Source organism: Pezoporus occidentalis, unplaced genomic scaffold (assembly GCF_034315485.1).
Source record: "Pezoporus occidentalis ecotype Australia unplaced genomic scaffold, CSIRO_AGI_Poc_V1 ctg229, whole genome shotgun sequence".
NCBI lineage: Eukaryota > Metazoa > Chordata > Aves > Psittaciformes > Psittacidae > Pezoporus > Pezoporus occidentalis.
Window position 1 is genome coordinate 155,968 of NW_026914169.1, and position 27,309 is coordinate 183,276.

The 27,309-nt window shown below is 57.5% G+C and overlaps 1 protein-coding gene across 4 annotated transcripts; it reads left to right on the plus strand.

Annotated features, from left to right (window-relative positions):
• The first annotated feature begins 371 nt into the window (after window positions 1–371).
• Window positions 372–19,369, plus strand: NDRG4 (NDRG family member 4). 4 transcript variants are annotated; one of them, XM_062621133.1, is made up of 17 exons: window positions 372–616; window positions 3,716–3,807; window positions 4,844–4,888; window positions 10,992–11,097; window positions 12,461–12,581; window positions 12,840–12,902; window positions 13,099–13,159; window positions 13,416–13,502; window positions 13,581–13,637; window positions 14,033–14,136; window positions 14,584–14,640; window positions 14,736–14,787; window positions 15,399–15,446; window positions 15,671–15,706; window positions 15,788–15,839; window positions 16,435–16,473; window positions 17,107–19,369. In XM_062621133.1, the coding sequence occupies exons 1-17, from the start codon at window positions 385–387 to the stop codon at window positions 17,259–17,261; spliced, it is 1,407 nt and encodes a 468-aa protein (XP_062477117.1). In that variant the 5' UTR covers window positions 372–384; the 3' UTR covers window positions 17,262–19,369. The 4 variants fall into 4 exon arrangements, with proteins under 4 accessions (XP_062477117.1, XP_062477118.1, XP_062477119.1 ...); XM_062621134.1 differs by lacking the exon at window positions 16,435–16,473 and having other exon boundaries at window positions 381–616; XM_062621135.1 differs by lacking the exons at window positions 372–616; window positions 3,716–3,807; window positions 4,844–4,888 and adding an exon at window positions 8,813–8,970.
• The last annotated feature ends 7,940 nt before the right edge of the window (window positions 19,370–27,309 follow it).

Here is a 27,309-nt window from a genome sequence, read left to right on the forward strand (position 1 = left end):
AGGGGTTCCACTGTCCCCTGCTCCTGGGACTCCATGACCACAGGGACCCCCCCCCCGGACCCATTTGCCATCATGGTCCAGTGCTGGGACTCCCCCAGCGCTCCATCTCCTTATGTCCCCCCCTAATGCTTCATCTTCCATTTACCCCCCCAGTGCTCTATTTCCCGTGAACCTCCCTAGTGCTCCATACCCTGTGTACCCCTCCCAGCGCTACATCTCCTATGTCCCCCCCCATCGCTTCATCTCCCGTGTACCCCTCACGCTTCATCTTAAGTGTTCCATCGCCTGCGTCCTTCCCAGCGCTCCGACTCTCTTGCAGCCCTCTCCCCCCGCCCCAGCAATCCATCACCCGTTAGAACGCCCCAGCGCTCCCTCTCCCGTTTAATGCCCCCATTCCCGGGCCGGGCCCATTGTCCTCCTGGCATTCCCCGTTCCCGGCCCCGTTCCCATCCTCCGGCCTCGACGAGGGGAGGAACCGGCCCGGCGGCTCTGTGCCCAGCCTCGCCCGAGCGCCGCCCTGCGCGCCCCGCACCGGCACCCGCTTCGCTCGCTCCCGCCCGCCGGGTCCCGCCGCCGGGGATGAAGGTTCTCCGCCACAAGATCGAGCTGCTGACAGGTAACGGCCCGGCCGGGGCGTGCTGGGAGAACGCGGCTTTCTGGGGTCCGGGAGATGCAGCGGGGGAAGCCCAGTCCGGTGGTGCGGGGTGGGGGGGGGTGCGAGCAAGGAGCCGGGAGCCTCCCGGCACGTGGGGCCCACCAAGCAAACGGCGGAGGGGGGGGGGGGATTGTGGGGTGCGTATGGGGCTGCTGGAGCATCCGTGCGGCGCCTGCACCCCCCGCGCATGGGGCCGCGGTTCCCCTTAGCCCCCGCTTCCCCTAGAGCCCCAGCTGCTGCTCCCCATGCCCGCGGTGCTCAGACCCTCACCGATGGCACCGGATCCCCCCGGCTGGGTCCTGCCCACTCCAGCGCCCTCCGCATTGGGCTAGTTTGGGGGGGGAGGGTGTGTGTGCTGGGGTGCAGACCTGTGCCCCTGCCATGGGGGCAGAGCAAGCTGGGGGTGTTCATCCTGCACCCCTGCTCCAATCGGGCATGCTGCCTGGTGGTAAACCCTTCCCACAGCCTCACGATGATGATAATAATAATAATTATAATAACAGTGTATTTCCTTGCCATAAGCTGGTTCTCCTCCAATAAGCTGCAGATCCCTGGGGAAGGTAAGCCAGTGTGGCTGTTCCCATCTAGGTCTATATATGTAGTGCCACGGCTCCAGCAAGGCAAAGTGCTTGTCCCAGACAGAGCACTGGGTTTGGGACTGATTTGGGGTTAGGGAGGAGGCGTGTCCCAGCTGTGCCCAGGAAATGGTGGCGTCGCAGGGGGAAGGCAGGGTGGGAGCAGGGATGGGCACGCTTGGAGCAGCACCCTGGGGATGGGTGCTGTGGAGGAGCACTGGGGCAAGCTGGAGGGAAAAGGCTTTGTTGCCAGCCACACTGCCCCATTGTGATGAGAACCAAGCTGTTTTGGCCAGGAGACCCAGAGCTGTGGCTTACCCACCAGCCCTCCACGGTGACAGTGGCCCAGCCAGGCTTGGTAAGGCTGCCCACAGTCCCACTGCTGCCCTGGCAGGGGCAGGGACAAGGGTACTTGTGGAGCACCATGGGAAGCAAAGCATCCACAGAAATCCTGCTTGCAGGCTGTTGCACCCATGGGACTCCACGATGTACCGATCCCTGCTCCACTCCCACTCTCAGTGCCACGTCAGGGGGCCCCTTCACCCTGTGCTGAGGATGCTGGTTGGTTCAGGGCTCTGCCCCATCCCTTGTGAGCCAGCTCTGTCCCCGCCATCAGCAAGGTCATGGGGCCTTTCCTCATGGCTGGGCCACCCTCCCTCCCTCCCATATTAGCTGGAGGCTTTAATTACTAAAGGCACTCACCCTACACTAAGTGCTGTTCCCAGCCGTGCCGGGGGTTGCGGGCACAGGGTGGGTTCCCGCACTCAGAGTGGGACGCTCCTGCTCGCTTCCAGACCTGCTACTGGTGAGGCTGATTTTCTTCCCATTTTTTAACCCTAGGATGGTGTCACAGGGCATCAGGGGCTGTCAGTCGGTGGCTTTGCAGGGCTGCATCGTACAGGCTATGCTGATGGGCTGCAGGCAAGGGCTGTCCCCTTGCATAAAGCCATCTGCCCAGCAGCAGTCCAGCCTGGAGCAGCATGTCCCAGGCAGGTGCCCCTCCATGGGGCTGTTGACACCTCTTCCCACTAGGGTGTTGTGCAGTGGGGCCCTTGGTGCAGGGGGTGATGTGGACACCCCCAGTGCTGGGTGCCCTGAGTCTCCCTGGAGGCTTTGCAGTGGTGTTTCTCCCTCCAGACAGTTGTGGTCTGTTGGGTGGCTCCCAAGGAGCAAAGTGCCATGTGTGCAGAGAGCAGCCAGGTGGCACAGCCTGCTTGGGTTTTGAATGGAAAACCCAGCTGGATGAGCAAATCTGGCTTTGGAAGGGAGCTTATGACCAGCTTCAGTATTCCTGGTGGCATTGCAATGCTCGTGGCATTGCCTGGCCTTTCCACATAGCTCAACCTCAATGACTCAAGTTTGAAAGTGGGTAAAGGTGGACTGGGCTTGGCCAAGGCTGTGGATGAAGCAGGGTCTGTGCCTGCTGCAGTGCTAGCACAGCCCCATTTCATCCCTGGTGCCTCTGGGGACATTGCAGAGGGTGGACAGCCGGTGCAGGGGAGGTAGGGCTGGTGCAGGCCCGTTCAGAGCAGCAGCTGTCTGAAGGCTTGGCCTTGGGGAAGGGGTGGAAACAGAGGCAGTGAAGGCAAATGCCTGAGGTCCAGATCCTGCCTGAGCACAAACAACCCCCTTGCACTAGGATGTGCCAGTTACCCACCCCACCTATACAGAGGAGCCTGTCTGTCACCTTCTGTGCGGAGCCAGCTGCTAGGAGCACAGGCATCCCCTTCCTCTTCTGCTTTTCTAAGCTGGGTTTGTACCTGAGGGTGTTTTGGAGATGTTGGTGCTGGGGGTACAAAGTCCCTGGTCAGCAGTATCTGCTGAGAGGCAGCACCATGGTAAAGTCTGTCCCTGCAAGCTCTGGGATGACCTGCCCACTGGCCAGCACCTGGTTCCCAGGAAAGGAGAAGAATTTGAGGGTTCCACATTTGGTTTTCTCCATCATTGCAATACAAACTTCAGGCTGCCTCTCTGCTCCCCTGCTGCTTGAAGCATCCCTCTGCCTCCCAGCACAGCTGAGAAACATCACCACTCACCCTGACTGCAGGGAGAGCTCCCTCTGTCCCACCAGTATCTGACTGCAGCCTAAACGCTGCAAAAACGCTGGATTTTCTCTCTCCAAGTGGTGCTGGAAGGTGGGGTGGGAATTGGGATGTTCTTGCCATGAATTGAGTGCTTAAAGGGTGACCACCATGGATAGAGCAGGTTGATCTCCCAGTTTGCCTAGGACTGTGCCCTGGAGATTGGTCTGCTCTTAACTGGAAGAACTGGACCTCTGGGGATTGCCTGCCCCGTGCCTGCTCCCAGCTCCCAGCAGAATGGCTCGCTGCAGCCTATGGACAAGCTGCATCACCAAGTCCCTGTGGTAGATGTTTGGAGTGAAGCTGATTTGGATTCTGTACCTATGAGCAAGGAGACCTGGGGGGCTACAGGGGATGGAGTGAAGGGGGTGGAAGCAGAACCTGCCCTGACACCTCCACTGCAGGGCTGCTGCTGCAGGAGATGACCATGGCAGGGCTGCATGAGCTGCGCTTTACTGAGGAGAAGCCACTGCTGAGGAGCCAGGATGCCGAGCTGGTGAGTCTGGTACAGATGCTGAAGTGAGAGCTTGGGGAGGTGTGTGCATGCTGGTATGGGGTGCCTGTGTGGCATTCAGTGTACATGTGTGCAGATGTGTGCTGATATTGCAGGTGTGTGGGTGAGCACAGGTTCTGGATTGGTGTGATCACAGAACCATAGAATCCTAGCCTGGTTTGGATTGGAAGGGACCTTAAAGCTCATCCAGTTCCAACTCCTGCCACAGGCAGGGACACCTTCCACTAGACCAGGTTGCTCCAAGCCCCATCCAAGCTGGCCTTGAACACTGCCAGGGATGGGGCAGCCACAGCTTCTCTGGGCAACCTGTGCCAGGGCCTCACCACCCTCACAATAAAGAACTTCTTCCTGATATCTAACCTTAATCTTCCCTGTTTCAGTTTAAACCCATCACCCCTTGTCCTGTCACTGCAGTCCCTGATGAAGAGTCCCTCTCCAGCATCCTTGTAGGCCCCTTTCAGATACTGGAAGGCTGCTATGAGGTCTCCACGCAGCTTCCCTTCTCCAGGCTGAACAGCCTCAACTTTCTCAGCCTGCCCTCATACGGGAGGTGCTCCAGTCCCCTGATCATCCCTGTGGCCCTCCTCTGGACTTGCTCCAACAGCTTCACATGCTCCTTATACCGAGAACACCAGAACTGCACACAGTACTCCAAGCGGGGTCTTCCCAGAGAGGAGCAGAGAGGGAGAATCCCCTCCCTCGAGCTGGTGCTCATGCTCTGGGCATGCAGCCCAGCATACGGCAGGGTTCTGGACTGCAAGTGCACACCGCTAGAGATCGTATGTGCATGCAGATGTTGCACATACATGCTAATACACACAGTGTGCGCGCACACTGGCTGGTAACATGTGTGTGTGGTATTGTAGATGTGCATGTGTGTGTGCATGTGCGTGCGCATCGTGTCCCCCTGCAAGCCAGCGCTGCCCTGGGAGCGAGCGCTCATTTAGCTAGGGGTCTTCATGAGTTGGATGGAAGGAGGGAGGATGTCTCTGTCCCTAATGGCTCCTTCTCTCCCCAGGACAACTCAGATGTCTTCCTCTCCACAGAGGACACGGACTGGAAGGTAGGACCAGCAACAGGGGGTGTGTCCACCTTGGGTCCTTTGGCGGACAGCAGCCTGAGGCTGGGGAAGGCTGCAGGGTGCTGAACAGATCCAGGGGTGCTGCTGTCCCCCTTTCCCCTGAGGACACAGTTCCTGGGCAGTGTCTGTACATGGGGCTGCACATCTATTGCATACGCCAGCAGGAGGGGATGGTGCCAGGCGTCTCTGTGCTGGCACTGAATGCGGCTGCGGGCACTTGGCGAAGGGCCGGGGACAAAATCTCTTTAAAAGAGTCGATTTCTTCTCAGGAGGGCTGAGCTGCTTTTCCAGCCCCTTCACCATTGCCATAGCAATGGTTTCCCAGGCAATGCCAGCCTCTGTCTTACATAAGGATGTTTGAAAGCCTTTCTTTTTTGGAGGCTTTGGCATTGCCCCCTCTTTTGGAGAGCAGGGCCCTCCACTCCCTGGCTGGAACCTGCTCACCTTGTACTTTTCATTTCACCTCTCTGTAGGAGCCCCTTGACATGGCCTCGGGGCCTCTGGGGCTCAGCTTTTGTGGGCTCCCGCTTTGGTAGGATTTACCATCACACCCAAGCTCATCCTGCACTGGGCTTCCCCCACAGACCAGGGTGCCGGTAGATGGGGAGGGAGGGCAGTGAGACCGCCACACCCCAGCTTGCTGCCTGTCCCTCTCCCAAAACATGCCCCCTTCCCAAGGGACACCAGTGACTGGCTTCAGGTTCTATGTTACTGCTTTGCCAGTGGCTGGGACCACCGGAAGGATGGGCTTGAATGGTGCTGTCTGAGCCAGGTCTGGCACTGAAACACCAACACTTGCAAGGGTGAAATGAATCAGGATTTCATTCATCCTGGGAGAGGAGCAGGGAAGCCCAGGTCCTTCTTTTGGCAGACTCAAAGTGGTGCCCAGGCTTTTGGGGCTGGCCTGCTGGGTCTCCATCATCCATGTGAGTGGGGACCAAGGAATTCCATCAGGATGGAATGCAGAGTGGGAGATTTTGGGTGTCTCTCTTGGAGGCCACAGAATTATTAAAAGGTGGCATTGGCAGAAAAGAAATTCCAGTGTTTCCAGCAGCCCTAGAGCTGGGGAGGTGCTGGGGCTGGGAGTGACAAGCTGTGTGGGTCTGGGCTGCTCCTTGCTCTGCCTGCTCAGGGTTCTTGTTGACAGCTGGAGGAGAAATGAACCCTCCTGGTGTCGTGACTTGAGGGTGAAGAGATGAGGAACACAGCATGAGCACCAGTATGGCCCTCACTTGCCTGTGCCAGGGCAGGGCTTGGTTGGTATGGAGGGAATGTTAAAGAGCAACAACTTCCCCAGGACAACCTTTGCATGCCAGTGTTTCAGGGAGTGGCCCACAGTGATGCTGACCCATGTCCCTGCTGGTGCCCACTGTAGTGGGACCAGACAGTAAATGCCCCAGCCATGCACCTTGGTACCTAGAGAACGACCCAGGCAAGGATCAAAGCAGCATTCCTGAGCCAGCCAGGCCGTGAGCCCTCCTGATTCCCCTCCAAGAGCCTCATGGTGGGATGGGATGAGCTCCCCAGGCTGTGCAGGGGCAACATCCCCTTACACCCCACCCCGGCACTTTTCCCTCACCTCCTTGGGGTATTTAATCCAGCCCCAGCTGAACTCTTGGCCATCCCTCTGCTCCTCACCAGAGCCATTACTGCTCCCTTCCCAAGATGCTCTGGCCTGTGGGGGCAGTGATGGGGAGCAGGGGTCCCCCATTCCCACACCAGCCATAGTAAAGCCCTTGGGGGTGCTGGAACAAGCCAAGCTGTTGGAATGCAGGGGGCAGGAGCCCCTGCCCTGTGACCTGGTGGCCCTGTCCATGCTGAAGGTCTGGGCCACCCGCCAGCGGATGGGCTCGTAGCCAGTGGGGTGGCAATGCCATTCAGTGCCATTCAAGTGGAGTCAGCCTTGCTCAGCCCTCCTATGTCCCTGCATTCATGTCTTGCTTCGCCTCAGCTTTTCCACCCCTTCTCCCTGTATTTTGCCACCATCTGTCTTTTCTTGCCTGCTCATGCCTCTCTGCAGCTCTAGCTTTTCCCTGAAGGCTGTGGCTGCTTGTGCTCTTTAACTCCACAGGCAGCAGAAATTCCACCTGGACCCATGAACAGCTTTGTACCCGTGCCAGGACTCCCTGGAAGCTGGGCTTACCCCTCACATGGTCCTTCATTAACAGAGATGGAGCCTGGGCTTGCCTCTGAGCAACCTGCAGGACAAAGCAGTGCAGAGGAAAGCTTCTTTGGGGAAGGCAAGGTGGATGCTGTCCTTCTGCCCGTCTGTCCATCCTTTCTCCAACATCCAGACCCCCTGACTTGTTTGCAGGACACCACATTCAGTGGCTCCCCACATGCTCTGGGTGATCATTTGCCCTGGTCAGGGAAAGGGCTCTCCCTAAGGAAAAGGGTCTCAGCCCTGTTATTAGACATCAGAGACTCTATGAGAACAAGCCTGCTGGGTGAAGCTGAGCTCATGGGGCTTTGCCATGGGGGGAGGCCCGTACGTGTGCTGGCGCTGGCAGTTGGATCCATGGCTGTGGGGTGTGCAGGCCATGGTGGAAGTGAGCTATGGCCAGGGTGGGCCATGATCCATGATGCAGACGTGGTGACATGCTCCAGCATGGCGCATCCCTGGGGTGGGCAGGGAGGCTGGAGGGTCCCCACTGAATGCTCTTGTGGTCCAGCACTGCTTGTGGCTCTTCAGCCCGTTTGAGGGACCACAGCACTCTTTCTCCATCCATGGTTGCCCAGCTTCATGCTGGAGTGGCTCTGGAGGTGGCTGTGCTGAGCTGGACTGGGCAGGAGCAGGCAGGATAAAGGGGATGGCACCCAGAGGCTGCCCATCATGGGGTATGAGGCCACCCGTGGGTGTGAGCTGCAAGGAGCCCTCATTGGAATCAGGGCAGAAAACATCTGCCTTGTGCATGTGCACACAGGAATACACACGTGTGCATGTGCATACGCAGCACGTGTAGGACAGGATCTGATCCCTCAGAGCTTCTGGGCTGTCTTTCCTCCTGCTTCATTTACCTGCCACTGGTGATGGCCAGACTGGGACTAAATCCTGCGCATCCCCTGCTTGCCAGTGTCCCGCAGCTGGCAGGATGGCTGTGCTGCTGAGTAAGGTGACACACATTTCTGGGCACATGTGTGTGCCCCTCCATGCACATGTGCACAAAGTTCTTCGTCTGTGCAGATCATTGTGCATCCATGAGCATGAGTGATAGACATGGCACATGTGGGAAACACAAAGGAGAAGGATGCAGTGGGTGTGCTCCTTATGTGCATATGACCATGCACATACATGTACAGGAACATGGACCAACACAGACACACAGGGGCCAGCCCCCATGTGTGGGTATGCATAAGCATTTTGTGGGGTTGTGTGTGCTCCAGCATGGCTCATTCTCTTTATTCTCCTGAAGTTTCCATACACAGAAATGAGAGGGGAACATGACACAGTGTGTCTTGTGTTGGTGCCTGATCCTGTGTATGCATGCGTGTGATCACATGCATCTGCAGCACATGCCTGATGTGATGTTCTCCTGTGTGTTTAGCAAGTGCCCATGTCTGTGAGTGTGTTTGGGGGTGATTCCTGATGCGTGTATGCTATTGCAGGCTGCAGATCCAGCATGATTCTGCATGTTTGCATGTGGCTGGAACCACACACGTGTGCTGAGTGCCCAGGCACCCTGGCCTGTCCCACTGTGCCCAAGGAGGGAAGATGGAGCAGGTTCTGCATGGTGCCAGGCAGTTTTTCTTTCATAAACAACGATATTTGGGGCCAATTGGAGCATGAATAATTCCACTGGCAGCCAATGGCTGAATGCTGGCTCCATCACAGCACTCCTGCGATGGAGCCCAGCCTGCGTCGAGGGGGAAGGGAGGCAGAGGCAGGGCTTAGCGCAGGGCTGGGGCTCCACTATAAAGCCAGGCGAGGGGCTGAGCCAGTGCAGAGCTCTGCTTCACCCAGCCCACTGCACTGCTGTGCTCTGCACCGGGAACTGCTCTTGGTCCATCCTGCCTGAGCATCCTCGTCCTCCCGGTTCCTCACCATGCCTGAGTGCTGGGATGGGGTAGGTACCACCGCTCCGTGCTCGCTGCCCTCCCTTCACTGAGTTTTGCCTCAGGTGCCTCCCCTCCTTGCTGAGGCTGAACCTTTGCTCCCAGCAGCGCTTGACGTGGGGCAGGCAGGGGTTGGTGAGTGGGGACCTGGTGCTGGGGAGCTTTTCCTTCTCACAGGCCCCCTGCAGCATCTCTGATGTGCCACAGGCTTCAGGGACGCAGTGTCCTTGAGCATGTCCTCCCAAGCCCAGCCAAGATGCTGCAACCTGGTTTGAGTGTGGCTGCAGAGGCTGCTGATGGGGTGATGGATGGCACGTTGCCCCTTCTCCACCCCAGATCTGCAGAGGGAGAGGGTCTCCTGCTTTTTTGTAGCAACCTCCTGGATGCTTTCTGGTCTCTGCAGTGATGGCAGCAGGCTGGTGCAGAGGAGGCTGAGCACTGCAGTAGTAAGTGGGTGACCTGGACAGGGCTGGGTGCCCGAGGTACCTATGGGTGCTGTGACACCCCCCTCCACCTCACCCCACTTTTGCTAGGGCCATGGGTTGGCAGTGCCCTCCGCTCCTTGCTGCCTGCATCCCCTGCATCCTTGTCCTTCCCTCCCCTCCCTCCGGCCCCAGTGAGCATCCTTGCAGGAAAGGGCAGGGCTGTGGTACCCCGGAATGCTGCAGACACTGCACCATGAGCAGGGATGTGCCTGGCTTGGGGCAGGGGAACGTGAGGTGCTGGGGAAGGAGCCACACCTTGGGCATGTGATTTTGGGGTGGGAATGCAGCCTGAGCTATTGGGGCTGTGACAGGCACCATGAGCATGATGATGGCAAAGAGGCAGCCCTGTGCCCAGGATCAGACTACGTGGACGTCTCCTGCTCTGTGACCTTGGGCAGGCCCTTCCTCTGCCTCAGTTTCCCCATCCATTTGTGCAGGGGGATGTCTTTGTTCATTGCCTGCTGCCTGATACAGCCCTGGGAAGTGGAGGGGCCGCTGTAGATGAGGGCTGAGGTCGGGGTGCCCTTGGGGAGTGGAGTGTTGCCTCCTCAGAGCACTGGTGCTGCCTTCAGGCACTGCATCCCCTCGAGGACAGCGGATCTCAGCGAGGGGAGGCACTGCAGTGAGGACACCGTGTCCTCAGGAGTTCCTCCCACCTCAGGCCTGTGTCCTTCAGAGTCCTTGGCAGCACATAACCCACGGGAGAATCCATGTACTTGCTCCCCTCCTGCCAGCCCATCCATGGGGCTGCCAGTTCCTGCAGTGAGAACTGTGCCCACACCCCCTGCCCAGCCCATGATGTTCCTGCACCCACCAGATCCTAGCTTCAAGGTCACTGGCTGGCAGGGATGAGCATCCGGAGGGGACCCTGGTCCCTTGTCCCCAGGCAGCATTTGGGTTCGCAGCCTCAGTTTCCCTTGCTGGCTGGGGACAATGGCTGTGAGGCCTCCTAGCCAGGGAAACTGAGGCACAGGGCAGCCCTGATCTCTCTATGGGGGCACAGCCATGACACACCAGAGAGGTTTTAAGTTAACTTTAGCTGTGATTTCGGGGTCGGGTGGCTGTGCTTCCCAGGGCAATGTTTGGGGTCCAACCTCTGCCTGTTTGTCCCAGGCACAACGAATCCAGGCCAACTGAGCCATGCTGCCATTTCCACCCTGTTGCCAAACTCCCTCAGTCTCAGGCCCTTGAAGATCTCCTGTCCCATGCTGTGGTCTACCTGTCCTGTTCCATGATCCTCATCTCTGCCTTGGATCATCCCATCCACCCCATTCCATCCCAAACTTCTATCACTTCATCCTATCCTATGATCCCATCCCATGATGCACCATTTTCCTAAATCCCATTATCTTATCCCAAGTCCTCCCTTTCCTTCCCTGTGATTTACCTACCTTCTGCTACCGCAGGGATACCCAAAGCTGGGCTTCTTCTCAGGTTGGCTTCTCGTCTTTCCCATGTGCTTCCATGGGACCAAGCTGCCCAGGGAAGCACTGGTGAGGGTGTCTTGGGGCAAGACAGGCACCACCCCGTCTCTTCTCTTCCCCCAGGAGCATGACATTGAGACCCCCTATGGGCTGCTGCATGTGGTCATCCGGGGCTCTCCCAAGGGGAATCGCCCGGCCATCCTGACATACCACGACGTGGGCCTCAACCGTGAGTCCTTGGGCCATGGGGTGCAGGGGCAAGGGGGAGCAAGCCTGGGGCTGCATTGGGTGCAGTACATCAGCCATACCCCAGCTCAGCTCCTTTGCCTCCTCCCATGAAGGATTCCCAGGCTGCATTGTGCATCCCCAGATATCTGAAAGCACCAGATGCTCAGCACAACTCAAAGCCCAGGCCAGGAGTGTTTGACCACCCTACTGCTGGCCACACCAGGAGGGATGGGACACAGGGGATGCTGGATGGGTCCACATGCCTGTTGGAATCCAAAGCATGGACCTGGGGGATGTTGTGAGGGCTGATGGATATGGGAATAGTAGGAAAGGAGGAACCTGAGCTGGGGCTCTGGATGTGGGAATTCTGTGTTATCTGGTTTTGAGTGGATGATAGGAACAGTTTCTCCACAAAAGAGCGCTCAGGCATTGGAACAGGCTGCCCAGGGCAGTGGTGGAGTCACCGTCCCTGGAAGTGTTCACAAACCGCATAGACGAGGCCCTCGGTGACATGGTTCAGTCATGCTGAACCACGTCACTAAGTGCTGGGGAGCAGCTGGGCATAGTGATCTTGGCAGTGCTGGGGAACACTTTGACATGGTGATCTTAAAGGTCTTTTCCAACCTGGTTGATTCTGTGGTTGGATCTGCAGCCCAGACCATGGGCTGTGTCCCTGAGCTGAGCTGGGATGCCCAGTGCTCTGTGTGGGGAGGAGCATCTCCAGCTCCACGGAGCTGAGGCTGAGTCACCATGGGTGGAAATGAGCACTCTCACTTCCAGGGATGCCTCATGTTGGCTGCAATGGCTCTTACAACGTGCCTCGCCCTGACCTTTTAAGAGGGGTGTCCTGGCACCAGTGCCATGGGGCAGAACCCCTCCAAGCCCTGGCAATGGCTGTATCCCACTGCAACAGTGGTGGCCTGTCCACAGCAACACCAGTTTCTTTGACTGTTTCCGAGCAGGGAGATTTGCATCCATTTCTCAAATCCCACGTTTGCTTGAGGCCCTGCTGAGGATTTTGGATAGGGCTGACAACACCCCAGGCTGCTGATCCTGCTGCCCAGGGTTTTGCAGCTCGTGGCTTTGCAGCCCCCAGTCACATCCCTCCAAGCTGACAAGGCTCATCCCAAACTCCTCATTCTCCTGGCTGTGTCCATCCATCATGATGCCTCCCAGCACCAGTAAGGATACAGGCCTGGCCAGCAGTGGCTGTGGGGATGAAGACCCTGGCAGGAAAGGGATGGGAGGGCTTTGGTGACATGTCACCTGGTTGAAGGATAATGGGAGGGTAGGTAACATATCTCCATGCTCTCTGGCCCTCATGCCAGAGAGTCTAGTGTCTGATCCCTGCTGCCCTTTGACAGACAAGCTTTGCTTCAACACCTTCTTCAACTATGAGGACATGCAGGAGATCACAAAGCACTTTGTGGTGTGCCACGTGGACGCGCCAGGCCAACAGACAGGAGCCTCACAGTTCCCTCAGGGGTAGGTGCCAGCTTCAGGGGCTTGCTCTGCCCTCTTGTCACCCCCCTGCCCCCGTGGATGTCACCCTCCTGCCCCCAGGCTGCTGGTGCCTGAGCAGTCGTGCCCTGCTTGCAGGTCTCTGAACCATGTCAAAGCTCAGGGCAGCCAAACACGGTGGTTTGTGGGTGGATGACAGTTCCTTGCCTACTCCAGGCAGCCCTGTCCCAGCCTTCCCGTTCTGCATCCTGTAACATCATACTATGCCCTCCTGTGCTGCAGGTACCAGTACCCATCCATGGACCAGCTGGCTGCCATGCTCCCCAGCGTGGTGCAGCACTTTGGGTAAGTCACCTCCCCTCCACACTGCTGGCTGGGGTTGCTGGGAAGGGAGAGGGGCAGTGGGCAGTGGTTTGAGGCTTCAGAGGTGTCTCAGTAAGCTGGCATCCTGCGTGTGTCCTTGTGCTGCGGGTGGAGGGGTGCCCCAGGGAACCTGTGCTGGAGCCTACTGGCCCCTCATATGCACCTCTCCACTTTCCAGGTTCAAGTACGTGATTGGGATCGGTGTTGGGGCAGGAGCCTACGTGCTGGCCAAGTTTGCGGTGAGCTGAGGCTGAGCTGGGCTGGCCCTGTGTTGCCCATGGCAGCTGTCAGCCCAGGGCATGGGGAAGAGCTGACACCCTTGGGCAGGCTGTTCCTGGAGAAATGGGGGGCCACAACAGCAGTACCATGGCCATCGTGGCTGGGTCTTGCCACAGGTCTCCACTGCCCCCAGTGCAGTGGGCAGTGGCACTGGTGAGGGCTGCCTTGGACACATCTCCCCTCCCTGCTGAGTGCTGCCCCTCTTGGTCACTGCAGCTCATCTTCCCTGACCTGGTTGAAGGACTGGTCCTCATGAACATCGATCCCAATGGCAAAGGCTGGATTGACTGGGCAGCTGCCAAGGTGGGCAGAGCCCCGACCCTGCTCCCTGGGGCAGGAGCCAGCCAAGTGGTGCTGTAACTCCCTGTGCTCCCTCCACAGCTCTCTGGCCTCACCAGCACACTGCCAGACACTGTTCTGTCACACCTCTTCAGCCAGGTAAGGGATCATGATGCATCCTGATGCATCCCGTCACCAGCCCCTCACCCTGTATCCCTGTGGGCTATGCCCTGCCATGTGCCACTGGACCTGCCCCATATCCACAAGGATGGGGTTAGTCAAGCCCTGCCTGTATCCTTCCTGCCTGATCTGAGGCTTAGCCTTGACAAGTGTGCAACTCATGCCCGGATCCTGCCTGCAGCTCCAGCATGCCAGCTGCATGGCCCAGCATCCTCCCTCCCTACCACTCTGTCTAGCATGGCATGGGCAGGCTGGGGAGAGCAAGGGTGTCTGTGCAGCACCAGGCAGTGTCTGCCCTGATCTCTGTCCCTGCCCTGATCCCCATGCCTGCCCTAACTCCATCCCTGCCCTGATCCCTATCCCTGCTGGCACAGGAAGAGCTGATGAACAACACGGAGCTGGTGCAGAGCTACCGGCAGCAGATTGGCAGCGTGGTGAACCAGTTCAACCTCCAGCTCTTCCTTAACATGTATAACAGGTGAGTGCCCTGGGCTGCCCCCATCTGCATCAGGGTGGGAGGCTGCAGTGCTGGTGGGAGCCCTGGCCCTGATGGGTGCAGAGCTGGCTACTGGTGCTGGCCAGGGATGCGGGAATGATGGTACCTGTGCCAGACCCTTGCCATGTCCCAGAGCCCAACAGCCGTGGGTGCATGCCCTCAGGCCTCCTCCTGCATTGAGTGCAGAAGGGGAAGGGGGCAGAGGTGCTGTCCCATTGTGCAGGGGTTGGGAGCCATTTTACTGCACTGGGTGCTGCATCCTTCTCAGGTCATGGTGGAGATGGATGTGGGGCTCTCCATTCACAGCATGCCAGGGCAGTGGGGCTGGGTGCTGCTTCCCAGAGCTGGCAGTGCCGCAGCTCTTGTGCTATGGCATCAGTGGCAGCACTGGCCCATGGGCTCACACTTGCCCTCTTTCTCCTCCATCAGCCGCAGGGATCTGGATATCAACCGGCCTGGGACTGTGCCCAATGCCAAGACGCTGCGGTAGGAGTTGCACTAGCATGGCAGGGGGGGTCCCAGGGCAGTGGAGTCCTCTCAGGCTAAGCCCTGACCATGCCTTTTCCTCCTCTCACTTCCAGCTGCCCTGTCATGCTGGTGGTCGGAGACAACGCACCTGCTGAAGAAGGGGTGGTGAGTGATGGGAAAGTGCCTGCAGGGTGGTAGTGCCCATCACTACATGGGTGCACACACATGTGCTGCCTGCTCGGACACACGTGTGCTGCTGTGTGCAGGACCATGCTCATGTGCAAACCCACCTGCTCATGCGTGCATGTGCCCGGTGACACAGCTGGAAACCTCCCCTTCCTCAGATGCCCAGATGCACTCACAGTGTGCACACTCGGACGTGTTGGCACACAGTCACCCTCCCCCCTTGGCCACAGTCACTTAAAGAGTTGCTGGCACAGGCATGTGCTTGCACACACCCATGTGGCTGTCCACGCTTGCACAGTCAGCCTCAGGTACTGTGCAGGTGACCACGTTTGTATGTATGTGTAACTGCATGCACAACCCCCTCAGCATGTGTACCTCTGTGCTCGCACACATGTGACACCCAGGATGCCTGCCAGGAGGAAGGTCCCCTCTGTTCCACGACTGCGGGCTCAGGACTTGCCTCCCTGTGGCCACCTACCTGCACTGGGATGTTCCACTGCAGTGCCATGTGCCAGTGGCACTACCCACAGGCAACTTCAGTGCGGCTCAGGGCACCCCCAGGGTGCTGATACCACCCCTCTTGCTCGCAGGTGGAGTGTAACTCCAAGCTGGACCCCACCAACACCACCTTCCTGAAGGTAGGCCTGTGGCAGGGGCAGCCAGGAGGTCCCTGCTGCCCATCAAGTACCCATTCCCCAGGGTTGCAAGGTGTCTCCATCTTCCCATTCCAGGTCCATCCTGGCCTTGGGGCTGGAGGGTGCAGGGAGAGCAGGGTGGCCCCCAGCAGTGCCATCCTGGGTACCAGGGGACAGGGTGGTTTACAAAGCTCTCTCCCAAACTAAGCAGGACCTTCTCTCTGCAGATGGCTGACTCTGGTGGGCTGCCCCAGGTCACACAGGTGAGCCCCCGTCCCCAGACTGGGTATACTTGGCCTGAGACATGCCCTGGTGCTGTCCCTCAACTGTGCTCTCTCCTACAGCCTGGCAAGCTGACTGAGGCCTTCAAGTACTTCCTCCAGGGCATGGGCTACAGTGAGTGCCGGGCTGGGCATGGGGCTGGAGTGTGACCTCGTGTACATATGCGTGTGTGCCCATGTGTGTGTGCTGACCTGGCTGTAGTAGAGAAGCCTGGTACCCTGGTGTATCTGTCCTGAGGGAGAGCTGCATATGTGTTTGTGGTGTATTTTCCATGTGTTCATAGGGATGTGGGGTGTATAGGCTCCGTGTGCACACAGACGTGTGTACAAGGGCTCTGTGTACATACGTGTGTGGACAGCACCTCTGTGTATGCATGCACACATACGTGTGTGTGAGCATGTACAAGAATGGGCTGTGTGTGCACATACAGACACACAAGAGTCCATGTGCACAAGTCTGTGTGCACATAGGTGTGTGTAAGTCCATGAAGAACTGTGTATGTCTGTGGGTGTGCAGGTCTGTGTGCTCATGCACGTCTGTGTATGCAGGTCTGTGTGCATACTTGTGTGTGCGTAAGCTGAAGGTCCATGTATACACGTGTGTGTGCAGGCGTGCAGGTCCACGTGCATGCACACGTGGGACTGGGGGGGCTCCTGGCTGATGGTATCTCTCTGCCCTCCCTGCCCCTCTCACACCCTGCCGCTGCCAGTTGCCCACCTGAAGGATCGGCGGCTGAGTGGAAGCTCAGGTACCGCTCAGTGCCTGCTGCTGCATGGTGCCGCATGGCCTGTGCCCTCAAGCTGCCTGGGCACCTTTGGGAGCAGCCTGGGTGCTGGAATGGCCCTTCCCAGCCAGATGCCCTCTGTCTTGCTCCGCTTTGCCCAAGATGAGCTCCCCTGACCCAGGGTTGGGGGCTGAGAAATGAGATTCAGAGACATTCCCCACCAAGTGGGCAAGTCTTGGCAGTGCCCACTGTGCCCTCCTCCAGCTGGGCAGCCACTGTGCCCACTGGGCATCCTGGCTGCAGGAGGGTTGGCACTGTCCCTGCACACTCTGGTGAGCCCAAAGCACATCCAGCTCACTCCTCACCCAGAGCATGGCAACCAGGGTCCCGACTGGCCTCATGCCCAGTGGTCACATTCCCAGGAGACATTCCCAGCGTTCAGCCTGTCCAGAGACCCCTGTCCCTGCCCTGCTGTTTTTTGCCAGCCTGGAGCTTGCTCGTGTTGTTGTAACACCGCATGGTGCAAGCTTGTGCCCAGTGTCATTCGCCCTGGGGAGTGGGACCTGTGGCTTTGCCTGTGTGAGCCGCTGTCGGCTCAGATGCTGCTGGGTTTCGGAGGGAACTGAGCAGCCCATTCATGTCTGTGTGCCCGTGCAGTGCCATCTGCCAGCATGACCCGGCTGGCGCGCTCCCGCACGGCCTCCCTCACCAGCGCCAGCTCAGTGGATGGCACCCGTCCGCGTGCCTGCACCCACTCAGAGAGCACCGAGGCCATGGGGCAGATCAACCACACCATGGAAGTATCGTGCTGAGGTCCACACCTGCTGCCGACATCTTCTCCAGAGCCATCTCCTATCCATCAGCATCCCACCAGCACCTGCCTGCCCTGTGAACATCCTCCACCAGGGCCCTCGCTCCTTCGGGGTCAATTTGTCTTCTTGGCCATTGGCCTCATCCCCTTGTCTGGTACCAGAAAATGAGAGGGGGTTTTGCATCCTGGCCACCAGCTCCTGCCCCTGTCCAGCAGTCACCATGGTTCTGCACTGGTCCTCACCCTCCCCAGCATGGCCTGGCCCTGGCTTGGGAGGGTGGATGGTGGCGGGAACAGGATGGGGGAACAGGGGCCATGTGGTAAGGTTTGGATAGGATGGCGGGATGTGATGGGACAGCAGGACATGGACAGGACACAGGAGGTAGGTTATGGCCCCAGTATCAACTGGTATCTGGCCAAGCCAGAAGGAAGGTGGGGCAGAGAGTGGTGCTCACTGGGGGAGGCCACTGGGCCCTTCCCAGGAATGCAGCTCCCATTTTCCCCACCAGTCCTCCCTGAGGAGAGCTGGCAACAGGATCCCCAGCACACCCAGGACCTACTGCCCTGGAGCTGGCCCAGCATTGTGAGAAATCACACCCCAAACTGTCCCTGTGCCCTGGTCATGTACCCTGAGGGTTGCCTTGGAGCAGTGGGCTCAGCCCTGCTCCAGAAGCCTCCCACCTCCTCCAGAGGCAGGAGGGTGGCATGGGGGGAGGTCCCCCTGCCTCTGCCTATGCTCTTGCCTGTGGTGGCACTTTCTTGGTTCCTTGTTGCAAGAAGGACAATCACCACCTGCCACCACCACCACCCTGGGGTTGGGGATAAAGGGGAGCTCTGTGCTCTGTCTAGCTCAGTCCCTGCCACACTGGCACTTCCACTAACAGCTCTTAGTCAGAGGCCACCGTGTTTGGGATGCGACATGGCAAATCCCCCTCCAGTTTCACCACAGCCTGTGTGTGTCACTGCCATGGAGCCATGAGCAATAAGATGAGACACTCCCACCCCCTCTGCAATGCTGGGACCCATCAGCACTCTCCGCCCCGCAGGGTGCATCACTGCAGGATGCTGGCAGTGTGACCATGGATGTGGGGAGCCTGTCAGTGGCTGGCTTTGCCCACAGAGCTGGCCAGACCCATCATGGCCACCCCTGACTCCCACACCCCTCCAGTATCTTGCCTGTGCACTGAGCAGGGCGTCTCACAAGGGCTTGGCTCTCTCCGAGCTTGTGGGGCCCATCCAGCCACTGGCTCCAGTGGATCCAGTCTGTGCTGGGCATGGAGAGCTGTGTGACAGCATAACCTACCCGGCCTCTGTTGCCATCCCTGCCCTGCGCAGAGCCTGGGTCCTCCCTCACCAGGGGCAGTGGCAAATGGGTGCTCAAGCCTTCGTGGTGATTCCTGGGGACTCACTGGGTGCCACCATTGAGGTGAGCAGAACCAGCCCCCAAAGTTATGTGCCCTCAGGCCCCATCCCCACTCTGCAGCAAAGGGCATGGGGCTCCCAGCACACATATGAGAGCTTTTGGCTGTAAGACCCATGACCTGATCCCCCCCTATCGAATGGCCACCCCAAAACACCAGTGTCCCCATCTATCCCCCACTTGGTTCTGCCGTGTGCTTCCTTCTCAGTGTCACTCTGAAAGCTGCGTAGCTCCTTTTTACTGTAGATACTGCTGTGACCTCGTCTTCTCAGCATGTCCTTCCAGATGATATATATAAAGATACCTATATACATGATACATATAAGGGTTGGTGCAGTCCTTGACCTTCCTGGGTTCGTCCACCCTTGCATTCTTGTCTCAGCAGTGCCGTGTGGTTCCCCTGGAGGTGGTCTGGCTGTGCTTGCCTTCAGTTCCTCACCCTGGTTTTGTTGGTCAGTTTGGTTTTCTCTGGTGGTTTGTTCTTTCAGTTTTTGTTGGTTTTCCCTATTTTCCCCAGTCACAGCAGAATTTAATGCATTTTCCTCAGTGCAACCTGGGCTTGTCATCAGGGCCGCAGCACTCGCAAGACAGCAGTATGTAAACCAGATTAACTAACTTGTTGCTGTAGAGAGGATTTACTGTGTTGGAAAACAACAACCAAGCAGCTAATAAAGATGTTAAGAACCTGCTGTGCTCTTTCCAACACGCTGCACGGAAACAGTTCTGAGCTCATCCTGGGCCTGTCTGCAGAGATCAGGTGGGCAAGGAGGACAATGGGGACACCATGGACACAAACCCTATCAGGGGCTGCACTGCTGAGGGAGAGGAATCAGGGTGGCCATGGAGGGGAGCCATGGGGTGCTTTGCCATTGGGGCAGCCACAGGCAGAGTGCCCCATATGCTGGGACTCTGGATGGAGACTGGAAAGCTGCCACTTGAATCCAATCTCTATGGGCCACAAGTGGTGCCCAATGGAGAAGGGAAGACCTTTGCCTGCACAACTCTGGCAGGGGATGAGCAGTGTCCTCGAGAGCTCCAGCCTCCCTGTCCTCTTCCAGTATTATAGGCTTCTCTCTGTCCCCCCTTAAAGGTTTGAATGTCCCAGGCCACAACCCTTTCCAAGTGCAGGAAGATCTCCTTGGTAAAGATCTCCTTCTGTTGTGGTTTAACCCCAGCTAGCAGCTAACCACCGCACTCACTGCTACCCCTTCCCCAACCCTAGTAGGATGGGGACAAGAACTGGAAGAATGTGAAACCCACAGGCTGAGATAAGAACAGTTTAATAATTGAAATTAAAGTGTAATGATAACAGAAATTATATCAACAATAACAATGTTGATGATAATAATGGGCGACAACAACAACAAACAACAGCAACAACAATTGGAAAACACGCACACAAAAAAAAAACAAAACCAGAAATGGAAACTCGGAAAACCCACATAATGCACAGCACAGTTGCTCACCACCTGCTGACTGATGCTCAGCAGCAGTCCGTGCCTCCCAGACAACTTCCCCCAGTTTCTATCCCAAGCATGATGCTCTGTGGTGTGGAATACCCCTTTGCGTGGTCTGCGTCAGGTGTCCCTCCTCACTGGCAGAGCAGGAGACTGAAAAATCCTTGATCAGGGTAAGTGCTACTTGGTGCATTACCAGCATTATTCTCAGGCTAAAGGTAATGTGTACTGCCTCTCTGGGAGCTCTCTCAGAGCCCCACACTGAACAGAGCGTCTAGCTCCTGCTCCCACACCTGAGGTGCCAGGACAGAAAGCTGGTGCTGGGCATCACCTACACATAGTGAGCTCTGGAACACCCAACAAGGGGATCTGCTCTTCCTTAGCCACCTGCATTCTGTCTCTGCGGCAGCTCTTCAGGCCACGTGCTCCATAGGGGCATCACAAAGCCCCTCCTCGCTCTTCCCACTCCAAAGCCGAGGTCTCCAACAGTTCCAGCCCAGCCCACTCTCACAAACTGCTGCTTTAGCGCAAACGGCTCCGTCTCCAGTCCTGCTCCAGCAGGAGGCACGCCCCCGACCTCCAGCAGCATGGACCACCAGGGTGATCCTTTTGCTGCCTATATTTAACTGATGGAGCTTTGTTTGATCAGGAGTAACTTCACCGGCTTCCTTCAAGAGCTTAAACGGCTCAGGATTTAATAAGGTAAAAAGCAGTGAAAAGCAATGTGCAGCACCAGAGTCTTCAAGCAGCAGGAGCTACTCCACGAGGAGACTCCTAAATTGAGAGGCAGTGAGTCCCTTCTCACTCCATGCCAGAGACATCCAAGACACTGCTGCTGCTGTTCTGGGACGGGTTTTAGCTCATCTAAACCTATGTACCTGTATAAAGAGTTGGCCTTTGCCCTCCTCCACCTCACACCCTTCCCAAATTGGATTTCCAGCTCAACCATCTGACCCTGAATTCAACTTTATTGGTAAAAGCCAACCACAAAACCCTAATCCTGGGGCAGAGTAAGCCAAAGTAGAGCTGCTGGATAAGACAAAGAGTATCACCACTTACAGTGGCAACTGCTGAAGTATCCCTGGAGTTATGAGGGCAGTGCAACACATTTGCCACAACCCACCCTTACGAAACTATTCTTATAACAAAGAGAGAAGATGAGGGAAAGGTAAACACACAAGACACAAAAAAGTACAGGTTGGGTTGGGTTTGTACCTGAGCAAACACCCTGTCCCAAGAGCCACTTCCTCTGCTGCCCATGCACAGCCATAACCACAGAAACCTTCACATTTGAGGCACGTGGTTCCCACCTCAAATCCCTCCCACATCTCCCACTCAATCCTCAGTAGAGCAAGCTCTATCCCCATGGCACCAGCTGCTCCCCTCCAGGCTTACTATAGCTATAGCTCCCACCTGAAACGCATCGTCCTGCTTGGGTCAGCCCTCTGCTGGGCTGTCCCGAGGGGATGCTCTGGCTCTGCTCCATGAGCTCAGCTCTCAGGCAGTGCCCAGGGAGGACAGCGTCTTTCCCACGCAAAGCAGAGGACTGGAGCAGCACAAAGCACCCAGCAGAGAGCAACACACAGCCCAGGGAGAACCTACGGGCAACGCTAGAGGGGGCACAGCTGTGCCAGCAGACGCCTGCAGACCTTCGCCTAGGAAAGCCCCAGCTCTGCCCAAACAGCAGCGACACAGGAAGAACTCCAGGAACACCCAATGCCCGGGGCTGAATCAGCCGCTTCCCATCTCCACAGCCAGACCGAGCAGGGGATAAGCTTGGGAGACCTCAGGGAGCGGTGAGATAACCCCAGGAGCCCAGGCTGACGGGACACGGGCCCCGCACGATGGGCACGTCCTGCTGAGGCTCCTGCCACTGTCCAGCGACACCCCCGTGTCCCCCAGCCTCGGTCAGGGCTGGCCCGGCCGGGCCACCTCTAAGAGAGCCGCAGCAGCGTGTCCAGCGACTGACTATAGCTCCACCTCGCTGCGCCGGGCAAGCACCGGCAGACCGGCCTTAGCGAGGGGCCCCGGCCCAGAAGCCGGTGGGCTCTGAGATGAGCTTCAGGTGCGGGTGGTGCGGGGATGGGAGACAATGAGCTGCTTCGCGGCAAGGAAGACTAGAGCTCTGACGGTCACCGTGCCTCCCGAGCCCTTCCGAGCGCCCCGGGCCTGCAGAGCCCTGGGCCGCGGGGTGACCCCTTCACAGAACCCCTCCGGGAGCCCCCCCGAGCACCGCTGGCCGAGGCCCTCACCTCCCCGCGCCGCCTGACCCTGCCCTCCCCGTCCCGGCCCTCCCCGCTGTCACGTCTCGACTTCGAGCGCCGCCACCTTCCTCTCCTCGCACAAGCCGTCGCTCAGCTCCCGCACAGCACCAAGCGCCGCCGCTCACACCCCCACTCCCGGTCAAGGCCTTCGCGGCCCGGCCACCCCCCACATGACCCCGCCACACGTTGCAGAGCGCTCCCTGGTGGCGCGGCGGGCCGCCCTCTCGCGGCTCCGTAGAATCCCAGCCTGGTTTGGGTTGGAAAGGACCGTAGGGCTCGTCCAGTTCCAACCCCCTGCCACAGGCAGGGACACCTTCCACCAGACCAGGTTGCTCCAAGCCCCGTCCAAGCTGGCCTTGGACACTGCCAGGGATGGGGCAGCCACAGCTTCTCTGGGCACCCTGTGCCAGGGCCTCAGCACCCTCACAGGGAAGAACTTCTGCCTAAGATCTCATCTCAGTCTCCCCTCTGTCAGGTTAAAGCCATTCCCCCTTGTGCTGTCCCTACAGGCCCTTGTCCAAAGCCCCTCTCCAAGTTTCTTGTAGCCCCTTTAGGCACTGGAGCTGCTCTAAGGTCTCCCCTTAAGGAGCCTTCTCTTCTCCAAGCTGAACCAGCCCAGCTCTCTCAGCCTGGCTCCAGAGCAGAGCTGCTCCAGCCCTCACAGCATCTCCATGGGCTCCTCTGGACTTGTTCCAACAGCTCCACGTCCCTCTTGTGTTGTTGCACCAGAGCTGGATGCAGGACTGCAGGGGGGTCTCCCCAGAGAGGGACAGAGGAGGAGAATCTCCTCCCTCAACCTCCTGATCATGATCTGGGGGTGCAACAGCAGCACACATGCGGGGGGGGAGGGGGAGGGAGGGGTTGGTGTCTGGGCTCCAGCACACATGGCTGTCATGGGGAGCATCTCATCCAGCAACAGCCCCAAGTCCTTCTACTTTCTACTTGATACATTCCCAGCTGCCCATTGCTTCCAGATTACCAATGTCCTGCATCACCCTGTGCTCAGCAGAATCCAGTGGGACCCTGTGATCACAGACACTGCTGCACATGTGGGTATGTGATGAGATTCTGGTCTTCAGTACCCACCTGGGACACCTCCAATCCCACCAGTGGGCACGTGGAGGTATGAAAACAGGCATGTAGCTTCTCAGTATGCCAACAGCTCCTTGAAGGGCCCTGCAGACCAGAGTCCTCACTTACCTTTGCCCTGAAGACTCCTTCTTTGTAGGAGAAGAAGGTGAGCTGGTAGTCCTTCTTCACAGAGCTTGGCACGTCGATGTATGAACACCCCTGCAGCACAGAACTGTTTTCCACGTTCTCTGGATTGAGCATGTCAATAACCACCAGGAACCTGTGGGTGAGAAGGATGCAGTGAAGGTCAACAGGAAGGACCCCCATAGGATACCCGTCGTGCGGGGGTACAATACAGCCCCTCTCATCCTCAGTACCTCAGGCATGGGGCACCAGCTCTCACCCCCTTGGAGGAAAGCCCTCCAGGATGGCTCTGCACAGGCAGAATGTGGGGATGGCCAGACATGGCCAAGGAGAGGGAAAAGCTTTCAGGAAGGCGCTTCCAGGCACTGGAAGCTTCCTTCCTTGTGCTGCTGCAGGGATTGCTGATGGGACCAGACTTCCTGGGCTGGACTCACCTCTGTGGTCTGTGCAGCCAGTTGGACACATGGATGAGCTCCGTGTGGGAACTCCTGCATGGAACCTGCCGGGAAATGGCCCCTGAACACCGGGGGGCTTCAGCAGTTCCTTCCAGGTGGTAGCATAAGCCTGTCCCGTCCTGCAGGGGGAAGAAGATGGAGCCCTACAGACAACGAATAGGACAAGTCGGCTCTGCAGCACCCCGGGACAGTTCCATGCCTGAGGCTCTCACTGGAGCAGCTTTCAGCACTGCAGCCCTGTCCCGCGCAGGAGGAGACGCCAGCGTCGCACCTGCTCACAGCTGGTTGGGAGCGGGTGCATGGCCCACAGGACATGGCACAGCTACAGGACACAGAGGCATCATCTCTGGGCAAAGCAAGGAGACACGGGCCCTGCGGCAGAGCTGCTCTGCACATCCCAGCACTCCTTTACTGGCCTCATTCACCTGGGCACGCCCCTGCCAGCCTGTGCTCATGCAGCGACAGCCATGGGCAGGAGGTGGCTGTCCCTGATGAGCTCCATTGCCTCAGTCCTGCTGGCCTTAGCCCCAACAGCACTGCCCAGAGAGCAGCCTGTGAGCTGGCACAACAGGGGCCCACCAGCCATGGGCCATGGAAAGCTCATCTCCATGCTCATTCTGGGTGCCCGTGGGTCCCAGACACTTGCCTACACTGACAGTCCACCAATGCCCTTTCTTCACCCCCATGCACTACATGGAAATGTGTCCTTACAGAGAATAACTGATACCTCTAAACGCTGTGAGGACACTCACAAAGTGCCCTTAATTCACAGCCCTTGCAGCAGAGCCCAGCCTGGGGTCGGCTCTTGCTGCTGTTCAGAAATGCTTTTGCAACAAGCGCCCACAGCCTCACCAGAAACCTGATGTCTCCTCTCCTGGCACATCAAGCAGCTGACGTGGGATCTGCCATGGGACCTCATTCAAAGATGAGAAGGAGGAGGAGCAGGAAGGGAGGTTCTCAGCCATCACTTACCATGGGCACAATGGTGAAAATATTGCAGAAAGGCATGGAGTCTCCCTGCACCTCTGTCCCCTGGTTCTGGGAGGTGCAGATGGGAAGGGAAGGCTGTTCTCCAAGAGGGGGGACTACCCCGTGCTCCTTAGGAACATCAACCAGCTTGTCCTCTTCCTGCCTCTGCAGCCTGTGCCATGGGAGAGACGAACCAAACAGATAAGTGAATAAGCAGCAGATTTGCAGAGCCTGTCGTGTCAGTGCACGAGCAGCAAAGCACCTGGGGAGGAAGAGCAGCAGCTCAGCACGGGGCTGACCCTGAGACACGGGCTCCCACATGGATCCCATTATTTCCAGCACAGCAGGGAGTTTTACTCCTCACTGACTTCTGAAAGCAGGCAGCCCTCAAGAGAGCCTCCGGGCTCACAGCCACTGCCATGGCCAATGGAGATTCCACCAACAACCCTGAGTGGCTTTTCCTCTCATTCTGACACCTTTTTGATACATCTACAGATGGCAGGACACAAATCTCACTCTGCAATCCCAACAAAGCAGTGCCTGGACCTGAAACTAAAAGCTATACTTGCTTCAGGTTGTGTACTCCTGAAAACATACAATAAACACCACTCTTGTTGTATCCCAGTATCCATCCCATGACTGGACATGGGTATCTTAGCACATGGTAGTGACTTTTCAGTCTTTTGAAGTAAGAAAGCTAGCACTGGGTCATCGCCTGTGCAGCCTGTTGTGCAGGGAAAAAGAGGGCATTTACAGACGAGCTAAAACATACAAGTTCTTCTACAGGACAAGATCATCCTGGTGCAAGAGGGAATAGTTTTCAGAGCAGACATCCCAACCTACACCCCACCTCACTCCATCCTCCTGTCAGGCAGTTGCAGATAGCAATAAGGTCACCCCCGAGCCTTCTCCAGACTAAACCCCCCAGTTCCCTCAGCTGTTCTCCATCACACTTGTGCTGCAGGCCCTTCATCAGCTCCGCTGCCCTTCTCTGGACCTGCTCCAGCACCTCAATGTCTTTCCTGCAGTGAGGGGCGCAGAACTGAACACAAGATTTGAAGTGCAGCCTTATCAGTGCGCAGTACAAGTACAGGGAGGTGATTGCTTCTCAGCCATTGGCCCTTCTTGGCTGGATGGGCACAAGCTGCTCATGTTCAGCTCTATCAATCAGCACTCCCGGGTCGTTTTCCATGAGTGGCTTTCCAGCCTGGCATGTTGCATGGGGCTGTTGTGACCTAAGTGCAGGACCTGGCACTTTGCTTTGTTGAACCTCATCCCATTGTCCACAAGCCATTGATCCAGCCTGTCCAGAGCCCTCTGCAGAGCCTCCAGCAGATCAACACTGCCTGACAATTTGGTGTAATTTGCAAACTTGCTGAGGCAGCCCTGAAGCTCCAGCAGCAGAGGCTCACTTATTGCTGCCCCAGGATAAGAGAAACAAGCTGCACTTCCCGACATTTGTCAGAGCATGGGCACTGAAGGTGCCTTGCTAGCAGTGCCCTTCCTCAAGCGGTAACAACAGCTCAGGAAAAGCATACAATGACCACAGCAAGCAGTGAAACTGCCTCCTACACATCCGCCCGGCTTCAGCACAGCCACATCCCTGTGTGTGCTCTCCTGAAACAGAGCAGCGGTTGGAGAAATCCGTGGCAGAATCCAAAGTCTAGGAATCTTACATGTCTAGGAGAGCAAGCTAGTGAGCAGGACTAGGCATGAAACAACCACACACCACCTCGAACACCCAGTTTGTCAATAAAGCCTAAACATCAAGTTCCACACAACCACCCAGGGGTGCCAGCACTGCCCCCAAAAGGGACTATCTGCTCCTCCCTCCTGCTCACTTGTACCTTGGACAACAGGTGACCCAGATCACCCAACTCCCAGCCTGCCTCGCCCCGAGGAAAGCACTGTCATGAATAAGCACATGATAAGCACAGCCTAACAGACAGCTGTAAGCTCTGCTCTAAACCCAGGCTCCCCTTTACTCGCTCCCAGAGGAGCTCCAGCACTGTGCACACCTGTAATCCATTCAAGCAGATGCATTCCACCTGAATGTCTCTGCCCGGTGCTCTGGTGCAGGGCCTAAGATGGAGCTGAAGGCAGTTCAGGGCTTGCTAGGTTTTGCTACAATCCCTCATGTTCATTTTAAGGCCAGAGATCCTTCTGCAATGAGGAAAATGGAACCGGTTAGTTGATGAGACCATAATGGAATAATGAAGCTGCATGAGATGGCAAGCCAGAGCTCTTCCGAATCAAATACCTGGAGATT

What these genes read in the sequence shown, in the direction of transcription:
- NDRG4 (XM_062621133.1), top strand. Translation starts at nt 385, where the DNA reads ATGCCCCCATTCCCGGGCCGGGCCCATTGTCCTCCTGGCATTCCCCGT. An exon ending in CAAGATCGAGCTGCTGACAG is followed by an intron (nt 617 to 3,715) that starts GTAACGGCCCGG and finishes CCTCCACTGCAG; the next exon opens with GGCTGCTGCTGCAGGAGATG. An exon ending in ACGTGCTGGCCAAGTTTGCG is followed by an intron (nt 13,160 to 13,415) that starts GTGAGCTGAGGC and finishes TGGTCACTGCAG; the next exon opens with CTCATCTTCCCTGACCTGGT.